Source organism: Pagrus major, chromosome 5, assembly GCF_040436345.1.
Source record: "Pagrus major chromosome 5, Pma_NU_1.0".
Taxonomy (NCBI): Eukaryota; Metazoa; Chordata; class Actinopteri; order Spariformes; family Sparidae; genus Pagrus; species Pagrus major.
Genome location: NC_133219.1, coordinates 36,202,317 through 36,224,803, shown reverse-complemented (window position 1 = coordinate 36,224,803; position 22,487 = coordinate 36,202,317). Strand labels below are relative to the sequence as shown.

General features: G+C 41.9%; 1 protein-coding gene across 1 annotated transcript; it reads right to left on the bottom strand.

Moving 5' to 3' along the window:
* Positions 1-112: 112 nt before the first annotated feature.
* On the bottom strand, positions 113-22,460 carry hip1rb (huntingtin interacting protein 1 related b). The gene is made up of 32 exons (XM_073465876.1): positions 22,212-22,460; positions 13,096-13,159; positions 12,354-12,496; positions 11,750-11,806; positions 11,466-11,546; positions 11,266-11,342; positions 10,224-10,285; positions 9,261-9,401; positions 9,042-9,099; positions 8,524-8,599; positions 8,074-8,241; positions 7,916-7,971; positions 7,734-7,806; positions 7,092-7,275; positions 6,913-7,001; positions 6,702-6,818; positions 6,495-6,596; positions 6,162-6,356; positions 5,212-5,359; positions 4,925-5,011; positions 4,707-4,814; positions 4,357-4,493; positions 3,503-3,613; positions 3,332-3,390; positions 3,172-3,202; positions 2,991-3,053; positions 2,755-2,855; positions 2,326-2,431; positions 1,948-2,071; positions 1,808-1,869; positions 1,398-1,619; positions 113-1,305 (listed from the first exon to the last, which is right to left on the bottom strand). The coding sequence occupies exons 1-32, from the start codon at positions 22,302-22,304 to the stop codon at positions 1,297-1,299; spliced, it is 3,204 nt and encodes a 1,067-aa protein (XP_073321977.1). The 5' UTR covers positions 22,305-22,460; the 3' UTR covers positions 113-1,296.
* Positions 22,461-22,487: the final 27 nt, after the last annotated feature.

The following is a 22,487-nucleotide window of genomic DNA, read 5'->3' as shown; positions in this document are numbered from 1 at the left end:
CCAATATAACTTCACCAGTATCTCTCTTATTCAAGCATGGTTTGTGTGATAATGTTTTTAATAAAATCTTTGCCTTCTTCACGAGCTCGGAACAAGATGAAGCAACACAATGGGACATTAAATCAAACATTTATTGTTCATTTGTTTGACATTTACACTTCTTACAATGAGAAACCACCATTATCTTTACTAAAATATATTAATAGATCTGAGTGTATAAAGACATTTCGTACAGAGGAAAGACGGAACATAAAAAGATGCATTTTAAGACCCTGTAAGAAAAGCGCCCAGAGACAGAGGACTTGAACACCTTCATTTTATATAATAACTAACCCTAAATCTTCATATTTAGCCTAAAAGAAGCATTTGATGATTAAGGACGCCTACATCCAATATTTCTGCGCAATAATTAAGTCTACCTATATACGTTAACAAATCCTAGGTGCTCCTCTACTAAAGGGACATTCAGGAGATGAGTGGATATAAATTATCCTTGATGCGTGTTGCACACTCCTTTACAGACTGTATGTCTTCATAGGTAATATTCAATGCATTAGTACAGTACATTTCAAGGCATCCGAGACAATCGTGTACTGTTGAGAAAGAAAGGTGTTTTGCACATAAGAGGAAAACTGTCCATCATAAAAGGCAAAGCCAGAGGTATGTGAAACTTGCAGTAACATGGACACTCATGATGTGATTCCCCAGTTACCTTTACAGCGCACCACAACATAAATAGCATAGTGTACATTAAGAATAACGTGATGTGCTCTGTGATGAACCTCCAAAGTAGTGTGCAAAATGGTTGTCCAAAGATTGATCAAAAATAACTACTGACATAGAAGTACAAGATATACTGTCAATTTGTGATTATCATCAAGTTTTGTATCCTAAAAGCAGCGATAATGCTCGATCATTTAAAATTTTTATGATGCAGAAAAAAACCTCACACAACCTAAAATTATACCATTAACCTCTTTTTGTTCTTATTGCCAAAAACTAAAACAAAAATCACTTCTGCCTGGATGATGGCATGCGTACGTATCTTTTAAAAAAAGGGGGGGATAGAGACAGTATTTCGCTTACAGGCATCAGGGGTCAAAAATCAGGCTTCTGGTCCATTTTGGCAAAAAACAAAAACAAAAAAAAGAAATGAGAAAAGGAAAACAATGACACGCAGATTGAGGCAGAGGATTGTCAGCATACAACTTAAAAGGAACGGTATGTTCATAAAAAGGCGATCTTTCTCTGGTCCAACCATCCATTAGTGGAGCAGTTTCCTCCTCTGCTCAGGCGTTATTTAAACTGCAACAGAGACAAATGAAAAGAAGATTTACCAACAAGTCAAATCTTACTTTCTCATATACGACACGTTGCCTTTCCGTCACCATCCTTACCATGCTTTTGGATGGTATGTTGGGTTTTTGGGCCAACGCAGGTTTCTTCATGAGAGCAGGCTTGGAGGGTTTTGGTGACATGGTGCCAGGATGGGCCGGCGAGGACGTGCCGTTCCCCTCTTGTTCAAGAGGGACTCCTGCCAACTCGTAGTGCTTCTTCCTCAGCTCGCCCAAACGCAGACGCTCGTTCTCCAAGTGACTTTCTAATTCCAGCACCTTCACCTGAGGGGGCGGAGAAGAAATGTGTGTTCATCTACGGTCATGGTTTCTGCTAGTTTCATTCTGAACTCAATATAAAAAGATCCAATGTGCAGGATTGAAAACCGACAAAGAAGTCGCTGTGATGGAGGGTGACTGTTGCGTCGCCTCACATCTCCTGTGTCTCAGCCAAAAAAAATGTCTAGCCTTACCTGTGACTCCATTTCTTCCTTTCTTAACTTGATGAGGGACATCCCAGAGAAGTCCATTGTATCTGTGCATGATAAAACAGGGTTATTAGACACTTGTCAGAGTCTACAACGAGCTTGTCGTCAGATCGAATTGTTCTCACCTTTCTCCTCCAGGTGCTCCTGGCCGGTCCTTGTTGACGCCACCACATTAGCTGCCATTTGGTTCACATGGCGAGAAGCCTGCTGAAGAGTTGTCAGCCTCGTACTGTTACGATCTGCCTTAACCTGAGTGCAGAGGAGAACGCACGGGTGTAACACTAAACCAGTTTAGACACTGAAACAACAAACCCATTCACAGAAACTGATTGCACAGTCAGTGTGATACTAAATGTGTTGCAAGAGTCAAAAAATAAAAGGTGAGTAAAAGTGGAGAATATTGTCATGTGTGATATTCACACTTTGGCAAATAGCAGAATACAATGTAGTATATTTCTACAGTAATTTTTATCACTGTATTTCTCTTTGAAATGAGACTTTACCTTTGAGGCAGCAACCAGCTGTGCCGTGCTAGCAGCAATCTCGTGGGAGCAGACAATCAGCTCTTCATATTTGCCGGTGTGCAGCACCACCTTATCAGCAGACTCCCTGTGAGGAAGCAGGTAAAGACATAATAGCACTTCAGTTCGCCTAATCGGAAATCTAAAACTGAAGTCCCTTCATTGCCTTAAACTTGTACAAAATGCTGCAGCTCGACTCTTAACTGGTTTAAAAACATGTGAACACATCATAACTATTTTAGCATCTTTAGGTTAGTTACCCATGTCTTTTAAAAAACATTTTATAATACTTTTAATTAGTTTAAAAAGGGCCATGTCCCAGTATGTTTCTAGTAAGAATCGTTAATTTGATAGTAGTGTGTAGATGAAATTAATGTCATGATATAAGCTGTACTGTCCTGTATAACTTACACCATCTCTGTGGCTCCCCATCCAACAGCCTTGGCAGCAGAGATGAGTCCCTCGGTCCAGCGCGAGTTTCTGGCGTAGAACTCCTTAATGGTGGCTGCACCCTTTAACAAGCAAAACAACAGTACTGTTAGTCCCGTTTGTTGTTTTACTGAATGGAAAAGAACAGTTTGATCTCAGAAACAAAAGCTGTTGGACTCAAACAAAACTAAGCTGCCAGTTTTTGGAGTGTGACTCACCCTCCCACCCTCGACAATCTCCTTTTGCAAGTCCGTGGATGCTATTATCAGCATGCGGATGGCCTGCAGAAGAGTGGATGACAACAGAGAGACAAGAGATTAAAAATAAAACACACAGGATATATGTATGGTGGACTATGGAGAAATAGCATATTAGCTGAAACACATCAAACTACAGTACCTTCATCAGGTCTGTGCAGCTGAAAAGGATTCTGTAAGAGAGAAAGACAAAACAAAATGTACACAGTGATTTCGAGGATGTGGCCTTTTTCTTCAGTTAACAAGATTCACAGGAAAGAAAAGGGTAACTATTTTAAATAAAGTCCCAAAAGCAAACAAACCTTTCGTTAACCTCCAGTTTTATTCCTGTTGTGTCCTTTCGTGCCTGATTCATCATTTCCTAAATACAGAGCAACACATGACATTTATCAGTTACAACAGATACAATAATCACAGGTAAAATCATTATAGATAATAACAATAGATCTCAGAGTGAGAATTAAACCACTTACATCAATCCTGCGGACTGCCTCCTCAATAGCCGCTGATGTTGCAGCCATTTCCTTATCGACCAGATCCCCCAGCTCGTCCTGACGAACGTCCATGCTTTTTGGCCGCAGCTCCTAGAAGAAACAAGAGGGAAAATGATTTGAAGGATTGGATAAAAATGGCAAATAAAAAAGGTATTAACACATCACTGGTGAAAATGGAATCACAAATTGGATTGCTCATGCATTGACAGTGTTCATAATTGAGGAGGTGGTTGGATGTGCCTCCTATGGATTTCTTCTTTTTGTAGAGGGAAGCTAAAATAGTTGACGCATCAGTAATCCAACATCCACTGACATATTTCAGCAGTTTATTTTTGGCTTCCTTGGCAGCAAAAAAATATACAATGAAGAGTTTATCTCATATTAATGTTGGATTGCTGATGGATGTTTATCTCACTTTCCCAGAAACAAAACAAAAAAACAAAACAGCTGAATGTTGCAGCATCGTCTTCTTTGTTTGCTGCAAACCTACATTAGATAACTGCACACAGTGCAGACTCTGCAGTGATTAAAGAGATCTAGCTCTGCATATCTTGTAGAGATGCAGAGCAGGGTGACAGATGTTGCCCATGGTGGAGCTGATGAAGACAAGGTATTATTTGTAATCGTTTTTCTCTCTAGCATTCATTGTTGGGAGTCGCAGTGTCTGTATGCGGCAAACTGTCAGAGAAGTGTATTCATTAATTAACATACCTCTGTACAAAATTGTTATTCATATCTTATATAACAGCAAATAGAGGCGCTGGTAGTCTTCTGGACATTACAGAGTACATTAAATAAAAAAAATATAGATAATCTGTGTGAGTGTCTCTCACCTGGCCCAAGTTCAGGATCTTTTGAATGACTATGCGAATGGAGGCTGGGTCTGCCCTCTGGAGGGTGGTCTTGCTCTTTAGGTCCTTAAAGAACTGCAGACTCTCAGTGGCACAGCCTCTGCAGTTCTCTGTCAGTCCTGCAGGGTGTAAAAGGACAGTGATCAACTATCGGCCATAATGCTGCATACGTCTTACACTGACACTTCAAAGCATTTGAAGATGGTTCAAATCTGAAAATGTCGATATATATAACCGTGATGTGGCTTTAAATGTGGATGTTTAGACCGGGTAATACTGAAATAGCGGGTAACGGGTGTAATGCCAAGAAAGTAATCTGTGATATTCCTTACGGTCTGCATGGTCAGTGGGTGCCATGTGTGCTGTGGCGCTGCCGTTGATGATTGTATCCGCAGCCAAGTGGGAGAATTGGGTCAGAGCCCTCAGCAGCCCTCCAGCATCTGGTTACAAGAGCAAACAGTAAGAGAGCAGTCTGCCACATTAACAAACCAGCCACAAACTGCCATGAGGTCGGCAGGATCATGTTGAATCAGAAGCAGAGGAAACTTACCCCCCATGTTACTCAGATAATCAGCATGGCCCTTCTTCACTTTGTCTACGGAGCCCAGTGTGGCCTCTGCCCGACTTATGAGGTAATCTGTGTTTGGACAACAAACAGAGGATTTAAAAAAAAAACATAAGCTTTGTCTCCTGAATAGACAATATTTCATTGTGGTCAACTAGCCGGGGTCGTGGTCTTTGTAACACTTAATTTAGCTTTTCAGTGTATTTAATTCTCATTTTGCATTTTTGTTGTTAATCTGTTCAGTTTACATCTGTGTGAAATAACAGTCTGACCTGGAGAACTGGTGCAGCGTACATGGAGGGGATCATCCAGCTTAGCTACCGCATCTTGGATGATGTTCTCCGCCTCTGCGACGGTACCCTGCAGCAGAGCGAACTGCTCCTCCAGAAGCTTCTGCTTCAGCTTCTCCTCCTGACTTGACTACATGAATGCACACACAAATATACATTGAAAAAAGGACATACGCACGTTTAATGTTTCATAGATGTTGTACTGACATACAAAAACTAGATTGTTGACGTTTGTATCAGAACATCTCATTAAAAAATCCACCTAAGGAGAACACGTGGCAGTCCATCTGGATATCTTCATAAATTGCCCACTGCCTGCTATTTTAATTTGTATGTTTGCTGTCTTTTTTTGTTGTTGTTGTGGTGTGTTATGTGTTATACAAGGGGCCACAATGGAAACTAGCCTTTGACTTATTGTGTTTTCATCCAAAATTGTTGCAGAACATGCACACGTTCTTAGTTAAGAATATATCTTAGAGGCTCTTGGTTCACATTGATTACCTTTATATGGATGATGACCATGTTCCATTTTTAGACCTTTTTCTTAAAAAGACCATCCATGTAGGTTGAGCTGTTTTCATAGTGTCCATAAAGCTATTCTGCCCATTTTTGTGTTTTATGTGTTACACAAATATTAGCCTAATCAATCAGTGAAGTCACTCAATCAAGATTACACTGCTGCAATGACAGAACTGCAATTCATGCAAACACAGTCATTGTACAAATATGCACAGTCATCCTTGGGATATGTTCAGAGACATGTTTTTTTAACAATATTTATGCACGATTGTAATGTGATACCCTTTAGGTACTTTAATCACGTGACCGCGTGGTTTTTCTTAAGAATGCCTCCTAAAATACTGCTGAATACAACTAAATGTGCAGACTGGAGATTTGACTTTGCTGAGCTCAGCTCGACTGTCCCAACTGACCTTCTCCTGCAGTTTGCCTTGCAGCTCTCCCAGCTCCCTGCCGCTTCTTTCTCGCTCCTGCTGAAGCGACGACTGCTGCGCCTGCTGCGCCTGCCGCAGAGACGACAGCTCTGCCTCCTTCTCACTCACAGATCGCATCAGACGCTCCTTCTCTGCCTGCAGTGCTGTCATTGAGCTGTTGACTTGCTCCGACACCTAGACAAGAGAGAAAGAGCGATGAGGGCAGCCAGAGGAAGCAGATGGCTGATGAGAGGTCAAAATACTAAATGATGGTAAATTAGCCAAACATGATCAAGGTCGTTGCTGCATTTAACATCACAGGTGCACACTCACCTTCTCGCTACTCTGCAAAGACCCCTTGATACGTGTCACTTCTGCCATCTTCTCCTCCAGCTCTCTCCTCAGCTTCTCCATTTCAAACTTCTGCTCTTCCAGCTGCAGTGACATCAAAACAACAATTATAAACAATAAAACAATATTAAACAATATTATTGACATGCATCTACCCATTTTTCAAAAGTAAATCGTCAGACCACCAACCTTCATGTCAGCCTCCTGTTTTATTCGATCAATCTCAAAGGACAGCTGCTGTTTGGTCCTCTCCACCTCCTCCTGGGTCTGCTGGGTCACTGACAGCATCTTCACAGTGTCTGCACTCTGTCAGCACATTTACACATTCAGTGTTACCATGCAGAGCCAGGTGTCAACATCTAATTTAAAATCTCTGGACCGGTTTGAAGTCTGTCTGTACCTTCCGAAGTAGTTCAGCATGGCTGGCCACCAACTCTGTGTGCTTCTCCTTCAGCTTATTGTACCGCTGCTCAGTGGCCTGCGATCTTTCTGCACAACGAAGAGAGATGACAGCGTTATTGTCTGCACCTGACCACATTTTGTCAATGCATATGAGTGCTGACTGTATTACTGTCTTACTTTCTGCTTCGATGAAGGTGGTCTGTACGCTCTCGTGTTCTGCGTTACGGCGACGTGTAGCCTCCAGCTCCATGCGCAGTTGTTCATTTTCCACAAGGGCACGTTGTTTCTGAGCGCGCTGTTCTTCTAGTTCTGCCTCCAAACTGTTGATTTGGGACTTCAGCTGTGTGATGTAGCGTTGAGCCTTCAGAGGGGGAAAAGTGAGATCAGCACATCAGGAATACTGGTGTCATTGCAAAAATATTATTTAATATTCAACATAAAGATTTCAGTATCACAAGATGCATTTATTACAAATCCCACCACCTCATCTTCTGATTCTGGCCAAATCTCATCTCCTAATCTTTATACTTTATGTCTTTTGTTACAACAATAAAAACATACAAGAGTATCTGCAGAGAAATGAGGAATGACACCAAAAAAAGCAAACAGGGTTACAAGATGAAATTGTATCTGCGACAGTCTTGCCTCATTCAGAGGCTACTTGCCACATTCCACATGTGAGGAGCAGTATTTGCATCCGCCCAACACATGATCCAGATTCCTTTGCACATAGATAATAATGCCCTCTATCGTCTTCTATGGACATGAAAAAACATCTGAAACCTAAACAGCAAGTGATTCAGTCCCATCAGTCCGTACCTCTGTTTTGACTCTCTCCAGCTCTGCTCTCAGCAACTCCAGGTCCCTCTTCAGACTTTCAATCTGGAGATCCCTGCCAGACAGAAAACACACAGTCATGGTGTGCTGGCACAGATCGCAGGCTGAAACCAAATATTCTCTATTGACAATCACAGGTTGAAGTGAAAAACACCCTGACTCACCTGTCATCGAAGCCTCCGTTCGGAGGTCCAAACATCTGATCAAATACGTCCAGTTGCTGCGAAAATAGAAAAATTAAAGAAGCAACACAACATTACATAGTTACAACTGTATGATCTGTAAATTATACATGCATGCATCTGTGACTTGTGTGCCATACCTGAGGCTGCGCCTGTACGCTGGATGTTGAGACTTCGCTGACCTCGATGAGGGGCTCGGGCTCGTCATCGTCATCGTCTTGTTGCTCTGGTTCATCCTCATCAGGGATGACCACCACAGGCTTCACGTGCTTGGCAAGCGAGGCTGCGTGCAGAAAGTTAGGTGGGGACTGACAAGGAGACAAAGAAAAGGGAGATATTGGTTAAACCTGTAACACTATGGGATTCAGGTCAAATATCTAAAAAAAATAATTAAATATCGTCTTCAACAAGAAAACTATCACGTGGAATCTCAACAGAATGTGACTGTCTGTAAATAATAAGCCTATTTCCCCAGTTTGTATCTGACAGCAGCAGTGCTCGGTTTATGATGAAGTCTTTGACATTCAAGATGGAGGCCGTGACTCAGCACTGAAGTCATCCCACCTCTCCCCATCCCTCTGTGCTCTTACATCAGGCAGTTTAGGAATCTGGATCAGTCTCTTGAAGAACATCATGTCTCTGGCTTTATTGAAGAAGGTCTTAAGGCTGTGGGACAAATGACAACACGTTACTCATCTTATATTCATGCACTAAATACAGCAAGTGTATAGATTCATGTCTCGGGAAAGCCTAGAAGTCTAGAAAATGAAACATGTTTAAGTCTGTCTGATGTACTAAAAGACAAAGGAAGCATTAGGTAACACAATTAAACTACATAATCAGTGATGAATATTTGATGTGTGGAACTAACGGCACCCTCTTCCCCTCTGAACAGTTAAGACATAAATGCGTCTGTGAGTGTAGACATCAGCTGACACGCTAATAAAAGGGTGGAGGATGGGACGGGACGCAGTGATTTGCATTGTTTCAAAGCGCTGTGGACTGGGTGAGGCAGGATTATGTTGCACACTTCCTTTGGGTAAAAAATGATTCTCTCCCCTTTGATGCAGTCTCATTCGCTCACAGCCTGAGGCCGGGGCTGACCTACCTGTGGAACTGGTCATGGAAACGATCACGGTGTCCTTGCAAAGTGTCAGCTGGGAGACCTGAAATCCACAAAAATAGTTCAAAGTTTTTTATAATTAGGAAATGCTTTGGGACACAAATAATCTCAAGGCTAATGATTTACTTGCTCTCTTCTGAGAAAGTCAACCCAGAAGCTATGTGTGTGCTAAATGGCTTTTCTGTGTTTAATAACCGTTCTTACAGGCATGGAGCTTGAATAGCAGCTTGACGGTGAAGTGGTAGAGGTGACTACAGTCCTGGATAACTTGGATGAGTGGAGCCAGCCGACACTGGCCTGATGTGAGAGTAGAGATGGCGATGGATGTGTTGAGCTGTCGGATAACTGGGAGAGAGGTCAGACAACATGTTAAGCATCCCTGTAAAGTAAATTCTGACTGTCATTTTCCAAACATTTAGTACTTTTTGGGGGAGACATTTCTGTGCTGCGGCACATTTTATCTACTAGTATCTCATTGTCCTCATTGTATAATTGATAAATGACTCTTGTGGTGCAAACGTAAGCTACTTTTCTTAAATCACCTTGATGAAGACGCCCTGCTGATACCATCGGTCGAATAAAGTGCAGCCTCTTTCATCGAGTCAGTTACTGCTGCAGAGTTAGTTTACACAGTCCGTTCTCTTGTTACTTGTGCACCAAGCTGACTGGTGACGGAGCAACAACAGCCTACATACTATCTGCAACACGCCAACATTGACAAGGAGGTAATGACTCCAAAGCATAGTGCTGAGACTAAGGACGAGTACAAATCATTTATTTCACAGTACAGCTGCAAAATTTGTTTACGGTGTTGACATGTGATCCTGGGCCACCACCCTGACTCCCTGGGAGGAGCATACCACTGCAGTCAAACTGGAGGAAACTGACTTAATGTCCTCTAATTGCAGGCATTTCCTCAACACTTAAAACAAATGTAGGCAAAACAGGAGTGCTACAACTATGCCCAGTGATTGAAATCACTTTTTTTTTTTAAATGCATACAGGGTAAACAGGCAGGACAAGACCTGCTCACAATAACACTTTCTTTAAAAGGCTTTTGTTCATAAATAGATAATGTCAGCAGGTTGCAGCCCTTTACTGTAGCTCATGTTTCTCTTCCTTGGAAGAGGAGGATGGGGGGAAAAGTGGGAGGTGGTTTCTTTTCACCTGTCTCTGCCAGCCTCAGCTCTGAGTCCAAGTAATCGAACACCTCCACTGTGAGCTGGAACCTGCAGGAGAGAAGTCGATACCTTCATTAGACAAAAAGAGGCCCCACTCAGAACCAGCGACTAAATGCTTGCATGCACAAAATATTCCTAGTTAGCAGTTTACATGGCTAATGAAAATAAATATTCCACTTTTATTCCTGTTACATGCAGTTGTGTTTGGCCTGATTAACAAAAATGGCCCCCGACACACATTAGTTCAAAAGACTGGCATTGTGATATTTGTGTATCCAGGCTTTCATACTGTTTAAAAAGTCTGTTTCACCTCCTGACCAATAATGTCTCGCAAACTGTTGGCCTCAGCAACGCACAGACTTGACCGTAAACAGGCAAGAGGCTGGCCCGAGCCCAATGTCCACACTCACAGACCCACAGACTTTGAGGCGCTTTCCCTGTAAATCTGCAAGGATTTAGGGCTGTCCCACTGTCAAATCGTCAATTGCATGAGGGCTCTGCAGCAGACATTTTGAGCCTTGTGCAGCCACTTTTCGTAAGACTGCATTTCTGCAGACTTTGCCTCAAGGAATTAGCTACAGTTTATAGCATAGTAACATTAAATGCAGAAAAAAAATGCTTAAGAAAACCATGATAATCTGGATGCTTTCTCACTCCAACAGTTATCAGGTGATTGGGATTTGGCAGCTGCGTGTTGCAGTCCACACGTCCAAAGAATGCTAAGAATAATAGCATATCCAACTTGTCATTATCAGAAAATGCTACATTCAGAAACAAAATATGCCGTTTACATGACCCGTATAAAATTCTGAATATGGTCATTTTCAGAATAATAGTGAAATATTAATATGCATGTGAATGCAGTCAATGGTGATGTGACCCTGTGAAATTAAATGAGCAGCAGGGCTTGTCTGTTTATAATTTGATTTGGGAGGTAGCAGCTGTGCTTATGACTGATGATGATGTTTGGGATTTAAGGTTAAACAGACACTTTAAAAAGTCACTTTCTGCAATATTTGAAAACTCACACGTTATTAATGTCTGTTCCTGCAGTGCGCTCCAGGACTTCATCTGCGACCTCCAGGTTCGGTGGGATTTCTGAATGCTACAGAGGAACATTTGAGGAAGTTTAGTGCCTCCTAATACTGCCCAGTCCTGTTCAATCATCCATTATATGCATCTTGGTAACATACCAAGTGGTTTCAAATATGATAGAGGATGCTTTTACCTTGGTATGAAACTCCATTTTTGTGCAGAGCAGCTTGCTATACAGAGACACCAGCTGTCCGTATTTGTCATGGAGGTTGCCCTGGAGAACACAGAAGCAGACAAAGAAAGTAATTGAGTACAAATGGTTGAAAATTAAGTTGAAGCTTACTTGTCGAGGGAGATTATTTCAGGCTTTGCAGGAAATCAAGTGAACCACACCCATTAATATTTCTACTGGATACTTTTGCACTTGATTGATTCAAAATGATTTAATGTAAAAAAAAAAAGTATGTAAAAACTCACCCATAGTTTCCCAATTTCAACTAGAGAACTGTGATGTCTCATGCAGTCTTGAAGAACCTGTGAAGGTGACAGCTTCAATGAACAACTCTACGAACACTCACTAATATCATACCATGTGTGTTTTGAACACATTAGGTGATAGTGAGGGATTAAAACATCAATAACATCCTCCTTGACCGAGCTGTAACGTTAGCTAGCTTAGTTAGATAGACTTTCGTCCACGAGTAGATGTACTCGGGTGTAGTTCGATAAAGAAGCTAAGTCCTACATGAAACTGCTCACATTAAGGTCTGTTGATTATCTTGAATAACATGGTCAAGACATTGCTGTTGAGTTTTTCAAATGTATGTTCTTGGAGCTTTGTGCACCACAGGCTGAGTGCCGTCTAGCTTCATTATATTCAAGAGCAGGCAGCCCACACTAAAACAATCTAGGTAATTAGAACTGCAAGTAAGAGGAACTGTCTTTTTTATTATTTCTCCAGCCTAATGTCGACCTCATAATGTTGCAACCATCTCCTCTTTGATCACTCAATGACTCCACTCATCTCCCTTGGGTCACAGACAGTAACAGGTGGTAAGAAAAGGGTCGTTTGGTGCCTTACGTTGCGGTGTCCGTCCCGCAGGACTTTGTGCAGTACGTTGCAGAACTTCCAGCAGAGGATGGAGCTGCTGTGCAGAGGGAAGCCCAGAGCGTAGGACCAGAAGGTGTAGGCTCCCTTCTCCCTGTGAGTCCCCAGGATGATTCCTGTTGTTTTGTCGTTAGGGAAGCACAAACTGGAGGTGTCCTGGTAGAGCCCCATGTACAAAGGCTATGTCCTGACTGCAGCAGCCCTTTGCTGCCTGTCTCCCACTCTCTCTCTCCCTGATTTCCTGTCAGCTTCTGAGCCTTTTCTAATCAAATAAAGCCAAAAAGGCCGAAAATAATCTTTAAAAAATGAAGCACAAACAATTACGAGACTACTGGCTATTGTATAACATGCACGTGAAAAATGCAAGGTAATGTACAAGTTGTTTTCTTTAGTCTTTCTTTATTCCATTACCTTCTCCCTGTGGTATTATTTTACACTTCACAAGTCAAGCCACAAGTCAAACAGGAAATATATCAAACAACAGAATATAAAATCTTTCAAAAATGCTGTTTCATGGTGACTTAATAAGGATGCTGACTGTGCTGACACTGAAGATGAACAATGACAAACAAAAACAAAACAAAAACAAAAACTGACAACTAAGCCTGAAAAGAAAGACTAATATTTCACATATAAGACCATAAAATTAATTATAAGGCAGTCCCGCACAAACTACTAGTCTAAACAGAAGTTGTTGGGTTTTTTTGAAGGATACGTCGTGCATGTTTCTCCTTCACGGGCGTCTCAGTGGAGTTGATGGCTTTGCTGATGCTGCTCAGCTGAATGGAGAGGAAAGAAAAAGAGAGGAGTTAATCTTAGATCTTGTTCCGTTTGCATCTCCACCCACACAACCATCGGTTGTAGGGCTTACAATAGACCCAACGACAAATATGCAAGAAGTGAGAATGCAAATATAGATCAGGAGTCAAAGACATGATAAGAGGCTGCGCTGCAATGGCAGGAATTAATCAGAGAAACAATGACTGTACTGTGTACACACTGTGTTTTGCAGATGGACTTCTGTCTCTCTCCTTATGGTGAGACTGATTTTAAACAGACCAAGAACAAGCTAGCAACTAGACTTCTTCTGTGGTATTAAGCTTTTTATCTTGTCATCTATGGGAGCTAAAGGTCAGAGAAGGCTAACCCTGCTTCGACAGATAACGTCTTTAATTATCCTCCTGATCATGAACCTGAGTGTCAGTGGAAACACAGCACACACAGCGTGCTGCTCCTCAACCTGTCCAGCAGGTAAAGCAAGTGTCACAGGAAGGGAGAGACAAAGAGAAACACAAACAGTCTGGATGTGTTCACCTTCTTCAATTGACTTCAGGTACAGTACACCACAGCCACAAATTACTGCCTGGTAGAGTCAAGTAACAATAGAGTGCTTTTCATGGTCAATAACATTTTAGCTCAGAGACTCCATTTGGAGGGCTCAATTCATTCTGCCACTCTGCTGAAAGCCTTTTGAGCAAGACGCTGAATTCAGCTGCAGGTAATGGTCAAAAATGTATAATATAATAATACGGTCAAAAAACTCAAATTGCGATCATTACCTTTGCCAAGGAGGTTATGTTTTCACCTGCATCCATTTGTTGGTTGATAGCAGCATTACAAAAAAACTACTGAACAGATGTCCATGAAACACAGCTGGAGGACGGGTTTCAGTCCAGAATATAGCGATTTGGATATTGCACTTAGCCCTACTGTGATTTTGCTTATATTTTGATTCATTGTGCAGCCCTAGCTCCACGGTTGCTGTTTTGTTGCCGACCTTGCACTGCAAAGTGTATTTTAGTCTTTCATGAATTATTTCCGAGGCCAACTGAATTTCTAGTTGCAAGATTTTTCAATCGTAAGCAACCATGGGAAGATCTTCTATCATCCCGAATGCACACACATGGGTTGTGTCCAAAAATCACACACTCATTCAGTTTTACGTAGTGGACTATATAGTGAGCTCATCGGGCAAATGAAAATACTTTTGGACAATGTTCGGGGTCATTTTATTCCCCTTCCAAAGCAATGCATGATGGTATATAATGCTTGGTTAGTGACCACTGATTGAACACTACTTTTCACGATTCCTTGTATCCACTATATAATGGGCAGTGAGTGATTTCGGACACTCTCTTCCAGGTTCGTAAGTCTGAAAACAAAGACTGTACAGCCACCATTTCCTGGTTCACTTTCACACAGAACCAGTCACGGCTTACTGCAGCTGTGATTTGCAAAGAAAACACATGAGCAAGTTGTAGTCAAAATATGATAAGGAAGAGACAGAAGATCGAGAAAAATAACCTCACTCCTGTCTTTTAAATCCAGTATGAATTATCTACCAAAATTCATGTTGAGACCGACAGCGCAGGAGAAGAGTCTGGAACAACTATCCCTGATAAAAATCAACCATGCTTGACCATGATGTAGCCTTTTGGGATCCTACAAAACTCTCCAGCACATAACGATTACATGATGATCAAAGCTGCGGCTAGACAGCACAATTAGCAGTGGACTATTGCGACGCCACCCACAGCTAAATTAGGCTTTAAAAAAATGTGTGGTGTGCCCCGCCTCAAGTCACAATTCAGTGCTGTGTTTTGTATGAGGGAAGCATACTGAGGTTACAGTCCTGTGTCCCACTGAAGTGTTGAAATCAACAAGATCTGCTAGTCTTGTTTAAACCTGCTGGAAATAAACAGCTGGGTGTGCATTATGTATACTCTTTATTCTTTATCCCAAAATGCTTAGCCATGATTATTTTAATATTTGGGGGCTTATGTCAAATCGTGCCATTAACCTGCCACCAGTATGCTTTGAAAAAGAGGGAGATTTTCTGGTATATTATATAAACACACAAAAGGTACAAAAAATGTGGTCAAAAAAAAAAATCAACATAATCTAAAAAAGAAGAGGAAGAAAGAGGAGATGAAGTATAAAAGGATGCAGGACTACAGTCTTCAGAGTGGAGGCAAGTGAGACAGAAAACAATGGTCAATAAATAAATCTGCTCACTCCACCGAGTTGACTGATTGTTAACATGAATGTGGAAACAGTGTAAATGTTGATTCTGTCTGATATCAAGCAATGTTTTGCACCAACTTGAGTGAAATTTGGAAGCCTCTCTTCACCTGTTTTATCCATTTTCAGCGGCAAACTGAGGTGATGCACGTCAGTCAGCATTTGCCAGGTACCACGACACATATCCCACAAGTACAAATATATTTCTGAGCCGGGGCAAGCTGGTCAGCAAGCTAACTTCAGTCGACATCTCTTTCACACAACAGCCTACGTAGACATCTTAAACCTGACATCAAAGCTGTTCTGTCTAAACAATATTTTAAACTGAATCCCTGGCCATTGCACCTTTAACACATCTGTTAAAGCCAGCTTCACCATCACAGCATTACATAAGAGACTAATCCAACATACAGTTCAAGCGTTAAAGCAGCACCATCTTCAATCTCAGCCTCTGTTTTATAACTCCCAAACTGTCTTCCCGCATAAAAAAAAAAGCTCCTTAAACATGGCCGTGTAATATGAATATGTAATAGAATTGGTTGAACTGGTTCTTTGGTCTTGCCCTCAAACAGGCTTAGACATCCATGTCACATCTTTGTTTAAAAACATAATTACATATCAGTAGAAGAGGCCTTAATCCCACAAAACACTATAAAAGCCTCTTTAATACATTACAAAACCGAGGAGTCACCACCCCAACCACACACACACACACACACACACACACACACACACACACACACACACACACACACCAAAACATACATGGCTACAACACAAAGCACAGAGGGGTTACTGTGGCGTCTCAGAGTGAGAGAGGGGTGTACTGGTTAATGGGAGACTCCCCCCGCCCGCCTCTGACGCAAATGAAGCGCTAGCCCCTCGTTTACACAGGGCAAGTGCAGTGGGCTAGCATGGAGGCCCGTGTGACAATGAGGGGTTTGTTTGGGGAGGAAGGCCGACAGCTGGGGTAGAAGATTGGGTTGGATGGGGGCCGCGCTCTGGCACACAGAGCCTGGCACTGAGGCCACAACAGATGGCCGCTGAGCAGCGAGGCTGCAGGGAGACTCTCATAGTACATTCAGAATGGCTGTCAGTCAGTGAGCAGCGAGGGAGCGAGGAGGAAAGGCACTGAGAGGAGAAGGACAAGAGGTGGAAGGCGACCAAATACTAGGTACAGTTACAGCGTGCTGTATTGCAGATTTTTGGGAATAGCGCTTCTTCGATTAGCCAATTTGAAGAAAATTAATCGTCACCCTTTTTGATAATCAATTAATCGTTTTAGTCATCCAAAAATCTCAAACGTTTGCTGGTTAAAGCTTCATAAATGTAAGGATTTGCTGATTTTAAGTGTCAGTCATGAACGACAATGAAGAGCCTTTGGACTGTTTGGGAAACAATAGCCGATTTCAGTGTTACTCATTCAAGCACTCCAGTATACATTCCCTTACATGCCCTTGCTGAAGGCGACTGCGGAAGAAATACGTGCCGGCTGCATAGGGATCAAACTATAGGAGCAACCCCTTCGATTAATAGTAGGGCTGCAGGTAATGATTATTTTAATAATCGATTAAACCAACAGTTATTTTCTGGATTAATCGTTTGGTCTATAAAACATCAGAAAACAGTGAAGATCACAGTATCTTTGAGAACAAGGTCACTTCATCAAGTGTGTTGTTTAGTCTGATCGATTAATCAACTTATCGCTACAGCTCTAATTACCAGCCAGCTTCTTTAACTACCTGCAAATCTAACTAGTATTACTTTACTGTAACGGAGAAAGCTCAGTGTTTATTAAGCTCCACTACTGCACATGTCACAATGTCTCGCTATCAAGCTACACACAGGTCACACACCAGCACACACAGATACCATTTCCTTAATGCCACGGTCAAAGGTAAGTCAGGTGAAATCCAAACATTTTACTAACAGAGCATTTCCGTCCAAGCGCTGCAGACATGCTGACCCTGTCGACTGTGTGGCTGAAAGCGATGAGTTAGTGCTGCATCTGGTTCAAGTAAATCCCCTGACCAGCAGAGAGGAGAAGTGAGAGGGAGGGAAAGCCTGGACTAATCCCTGAGGCCTGCCATAAGGTCCACTGCCAGCCAGCATTACTGTACTCTCACTCCACCGTACGCTGCATTTATACCTCCAACCTTGAGGCGTCTCTGCTTACCTTGTCATCCTTGCTTTTCAACAGTGTGTCCATGTGCTTGGACATCCTGGCGTGGCACAGTGTGTGAAGTTAATGAAGACAAAGCATCAGCGCCACACCTGAGCTGCTTCTCGCTGGACATAATGCCCCAAGCAAGAGCACTTATTGCACGTCCTTATCAGCTTAATTCAACAGACTGCTGCTGGGGATCTGGCTAACAAGGTCACACAAACACTGTTTACACCCGTTAGCTGAGGTTAGTTACATGTGGCACTAATAATGCAAACAACTCACCTGGCCGGTGTCTTAACTCTGTGAAAGCAAACAAGGAAATGCCAAGTGAACGGTTCACTTCGATTTGCGAGATCTGTCAATGCAATATTCTTTCTCAGATCAAATGTTTTTTTTGGTATTGGTATTTTTTAATTAACTTCTTATTGTGTTGCTTCTCTGCTCTCATACAGCTTTGTTGTCCCTTTCCTGATTAAACTAGCACAGCCTCTCCTACATCAACACAGGCAATAATTCTCACACACACACAAGCCCACAGTGGACATCTCGCCGTGTTCTCCTTCAAACTGCTCATCTCTCGTAGCAGAAGAGACACTATCATGGTGTGAACACAAATAAAACACTTTCAAAATTTACATGAGGGCAAAACAGATATATAAATGGCACAATCTCAGCCCAGACACCACAACTGATGAGCATCTGAAGTTTTAATTCCTCAGATTTAGTGTCTTCTTGACTCTTAATGCTAAATATCTGCCATGAAAGTAAGATTATAAATCACATCCATCACCAAATTCATCAGATTAAAAGGACAAACCTGAATATTTGGCTACTATAAAATACTTTTGGAATGACAGATGAAACAAAGTACAAACACACTTATGCCAAATATGAAACACATGTTGTTGTAAAAGCCTGTTAACATTTATAGGTTTGAATGATCACTGAAGGGAATAAAGTTTAAACGTACTGCAAGGATTTTTTAAGTTGTTATGAAACAGTTTCAATTTAATACTGATGCCTCTATAGGACAATACAAATATTATATAATCTGCATACATCTTGCAAACAGCTTTGTTAAAAAAAGTTTAAAAAATATTTTTTAAAATATGTTGCGTCTTTCTTTCACTCGCACTCAAAACAAACGTACGCTCTAGACAGATCAAGAACTTTAGACTCGATGACGTGGTGCTCGTACCGCTTTTGTCCACAGGGGCCGCCAAAAACAAAACAATTAAAGTTCCTTGTAGCTGCTTTAAAGTAACCACCAACTTTATATATTAAAGTTTGTTTACTGGTCATCACTGGAATGCAGTATCCCCTGGAGCCACAAAAGGCTTTAAAGTACGTTTTAACATATGCAGTAGAACTCCTCAAAACCTGTAGAAACACACTTTAATGTGTAAAATTGCCCTTTAAGTTTTGGAAATGTGTCAACAAAGGGAGTATGGAAGAGGATGACCTTCAGTAAGAAAGAGTGAATGAATCAGGGGAACTACTGAATGGCTACACAGATAGACGTTGTGTCTTCTTCTTTTATGTCTAATTAAGTTACAGCCACTAAAATATTCAACAAAAGATAAACTGTTCTTTGGCAACCAGAGTTTTTTGGCCAATTTGCAGAGCTGGTTACTTTTTGCTCGTGATTCGCATGATGTTCATGATTAGGAAGATTAGCCGTGTCAGCCTGGGTAACAAAACATATACAGTATGTACCATAGCGTAGACACATTATTATGATTAAATACTGGGTTCAAGACTTAAACATCGGTCTGTTTTCAGTGAAAATATAAAGGATATTATGGGCATCGTGAGCACATGTTTTGTAAATAATGCATGAGCATTACATGTGCTCCAAGTACGGATACACTGCTCATAATACTGGACTCTAAAAAGAGCATCTAGTCCAGAAAAGATACAGGACTGAAGATTTCTTTTGCATAGAAACACTTTGACAGAAATGTTAAAAGGTGAAGTAAAAGCTTGACCCTTTTTGTTTGTTGACAGATGCTGACATAAGACCTCACCACGACGATTTTATTAGTGCGTGAAACAATCCTAACCAAAATACTTTTCATGCTCTCTCCACTCCCACTCAACTCAGGAGCTGTGTTTACCCTCTGGTACTCCCATCCCCCCCCTTCCCTCCCTCATGGACGCTCACTCAGGCAACAGGAGCGAGGGAAAGCAAACACTGCACACACACACACACACACACACACACACACACAGGACGCTGTGTGAGACATTTCACCTTGGTACCGAGGACAACATGAAGGGAAGAGCACACAGGAGAGAGTGAGAGTGGGGTGCAGAAGAGGAGTTCAGTGAGTGTAGCGCATGAGTCAGCAGTATTGAGGAGCTCTATGACAAGAGAAATATTTATCTAATAGAGAAACAGGACTCCCTCCTACACACCACAGGTTACAATTAAAAGAATTTTAACCAATAGCTGCACAGTTGTGTTACTTAATCAGAACATATCACAACTCGATGAGGCCTCACATCCATTAAACGACTTCAATCAGAAGGCGGTAAACGAGCCGCACGATGAAGTTCATGGGAAAATGCTGAACGTCAGCCAATCAGGAGTCAGGAGTCTTTCCTCACACTGCCCCACTTCATTTGCATGTTGCCTAGTGGATCCATGCAGCTGAGCAGCGGTGACTTCTTCCTCCCCTGCTGCTGCACGCTACATCCGACAGTCATATGGACGAGGACACCTGTTCAAAGCAGTAAATCTAACCAGTTCCTCTGCTTTCTAAATATGCTGTGAGCTATAAACAACACTTTGACACAACATGCCGAGGTGAGCTTTTGCTGAACAGCATGGAACTAGTGAGGCAAGGATACCTAGTTTTGAAATCAAAACAGTGTCTACTCTAGCTCTTATTAGCATATACGCTGCAGTATTAAAGGATAAGTTCACCCAAAAATGAAAAATCAGTCATTATCTACTGACCCTCAAGCCGATGGAAGCTGGAGCCTCACAACAAAACAGTGTTGCAGCATTCTCCTAAACAGCTGAAGTAGACGGGGACTTGTTTTATAAAATCAAATCAACGACTGATAAAAAACATAAAATGGCTCCATGCGTCTCGTCCAGCATGAACCACGTCTCTGGAGGCCCAGAGATCCCAAATTGATTTGAAAAGACTTTAATTACTCCTTTTTTAAAGCCGAAATCTTCGCTGTAGCTTCTAAGCTAAAGGCTTTAGCGCACACCCCGTCTGAAGAGGGTGCACAAGCTCGACCTCACGTCAAGAGTTCGAAAATCGTCTTTTCAAATGTATTCAGGATCTCTGGGCTTCTGGAGACCTGGATCTTTTTTTCTGTCATTTTTTTAAAACAAGTCTCCATCTACTTCAGTCGTTTGGGAAAATGCTGCTACGCCGTTTTGCTGTGAAACTCCAGAAATGTTCTGTGGACCCGACTTTCCATCAGGGGGTGAGTAGATAGTGATTGCTTTTTGTTTTACATTTTTGTGTGAACTTTTAACCCTTTTTAAACATGTGAGAGGGACTAGCTAGAAGAAAAAAGATCTGATTATGATCACATATAAAAGGAGGACAGACGGGCAGGCAGGTTTTTGAACAGCTCAGCTCCACCTCTTTGCTTACGCTTCAAAAGCAAATAAAACATTGACAGAGGAATATACACACCCAGCGTAGGAAACGCTCAGCCTATTACAGATAACGAAATACTGAAAGTGCTGTAAGTCTGAACTCCCAGGCAGCTGTTTCATAGTTTGTTTAGTTACTCAACCTCGTTTGAGTCTCACGTTTCCAAGTCAGACTGAGGCGTGTGCTTCACTTGAAACAGCAACTTTCATGACCTGCTGGTTCGTCTTTAACCGGGTTTCAGGCATTTCAGTCAACAACACTGTCTACATAACAGTATCTCACTCGTGTATGATGGTGAAGAGCATGTTTAACTTTGCAGATGACTGCAGTGAGCTAAGAGCCAGAAACCACAAAGCACCTGTTGTTGTAGGAAACAAACCTCATTCCTTCAGCACACACATTCAAAACCAGACTTCTTAGAGTAAAATGTCAAAGGTAAAGCTCTTTTTTCCCCCCTGTTTTCTACATGGTATATCCCACAAGTAGGCTAGAAATGTTTAATGGAGGAAAGGTGGCCAAACAGGATGGACTAGATGAGCACGATGGACAGATTGAGGAATGAATGGTGTCACTATACAGAGCGTGGGACTGTTTGGACTTTATTACGCTCAAATGGTCAAATCTCTGAGAGGTTGACCTTTTTAGGAGATGCTGATCTTTGAGACAGCCTCTGAGAGATGATGCTGACATTTATCCTGAAGTGGCTCATTTTCTAAAAATAAAAACACTTTCTGGTGTATACACATTTTTTAAAAACAGGGCATGTGCATGTTGCCTTGTGATAAAGCTGGCTGGCTTAAACTGCCTTTTTTTTTTTTTTTTTGGAGACACTCTTTCATCCACACATCAAACAATTAATTCCCTGAGTCAACTTGTGTTAATTGGAGATGTGGCCTATGCGGTACACTGTGGCCACCGCACACACTCACGGTGCCACGGCAGGCCTGGATAAAGCGCAGGTTGTCTCAGTCCCCACATGCCAAATCATCCCTGTCTTTTATTTATTGTATTTTTTTTTACCTGCTGCTTGTCAAAATGCTCCCTCTCCGCTCCGAGATTGGCCTCAGTCCGCCTGCTCTTCACCCGTGTGGGCACCTGTCTTATGCTGTTCATCCTCTAGTTTTTCACAATGACTGTTTCAGCAAGAATTAATCCCCCACTCTTAAAAAAAAAAAAGAAAACGTCCAGACGAGAGCAAAAATATCACAGGTTTCTATCTTCTATCCAGACTCCGGACTGTCTGTGTGTGTGTGTGTCACCGACAGGCATCTCCAAACGGCGGCTTCATTACGCGGT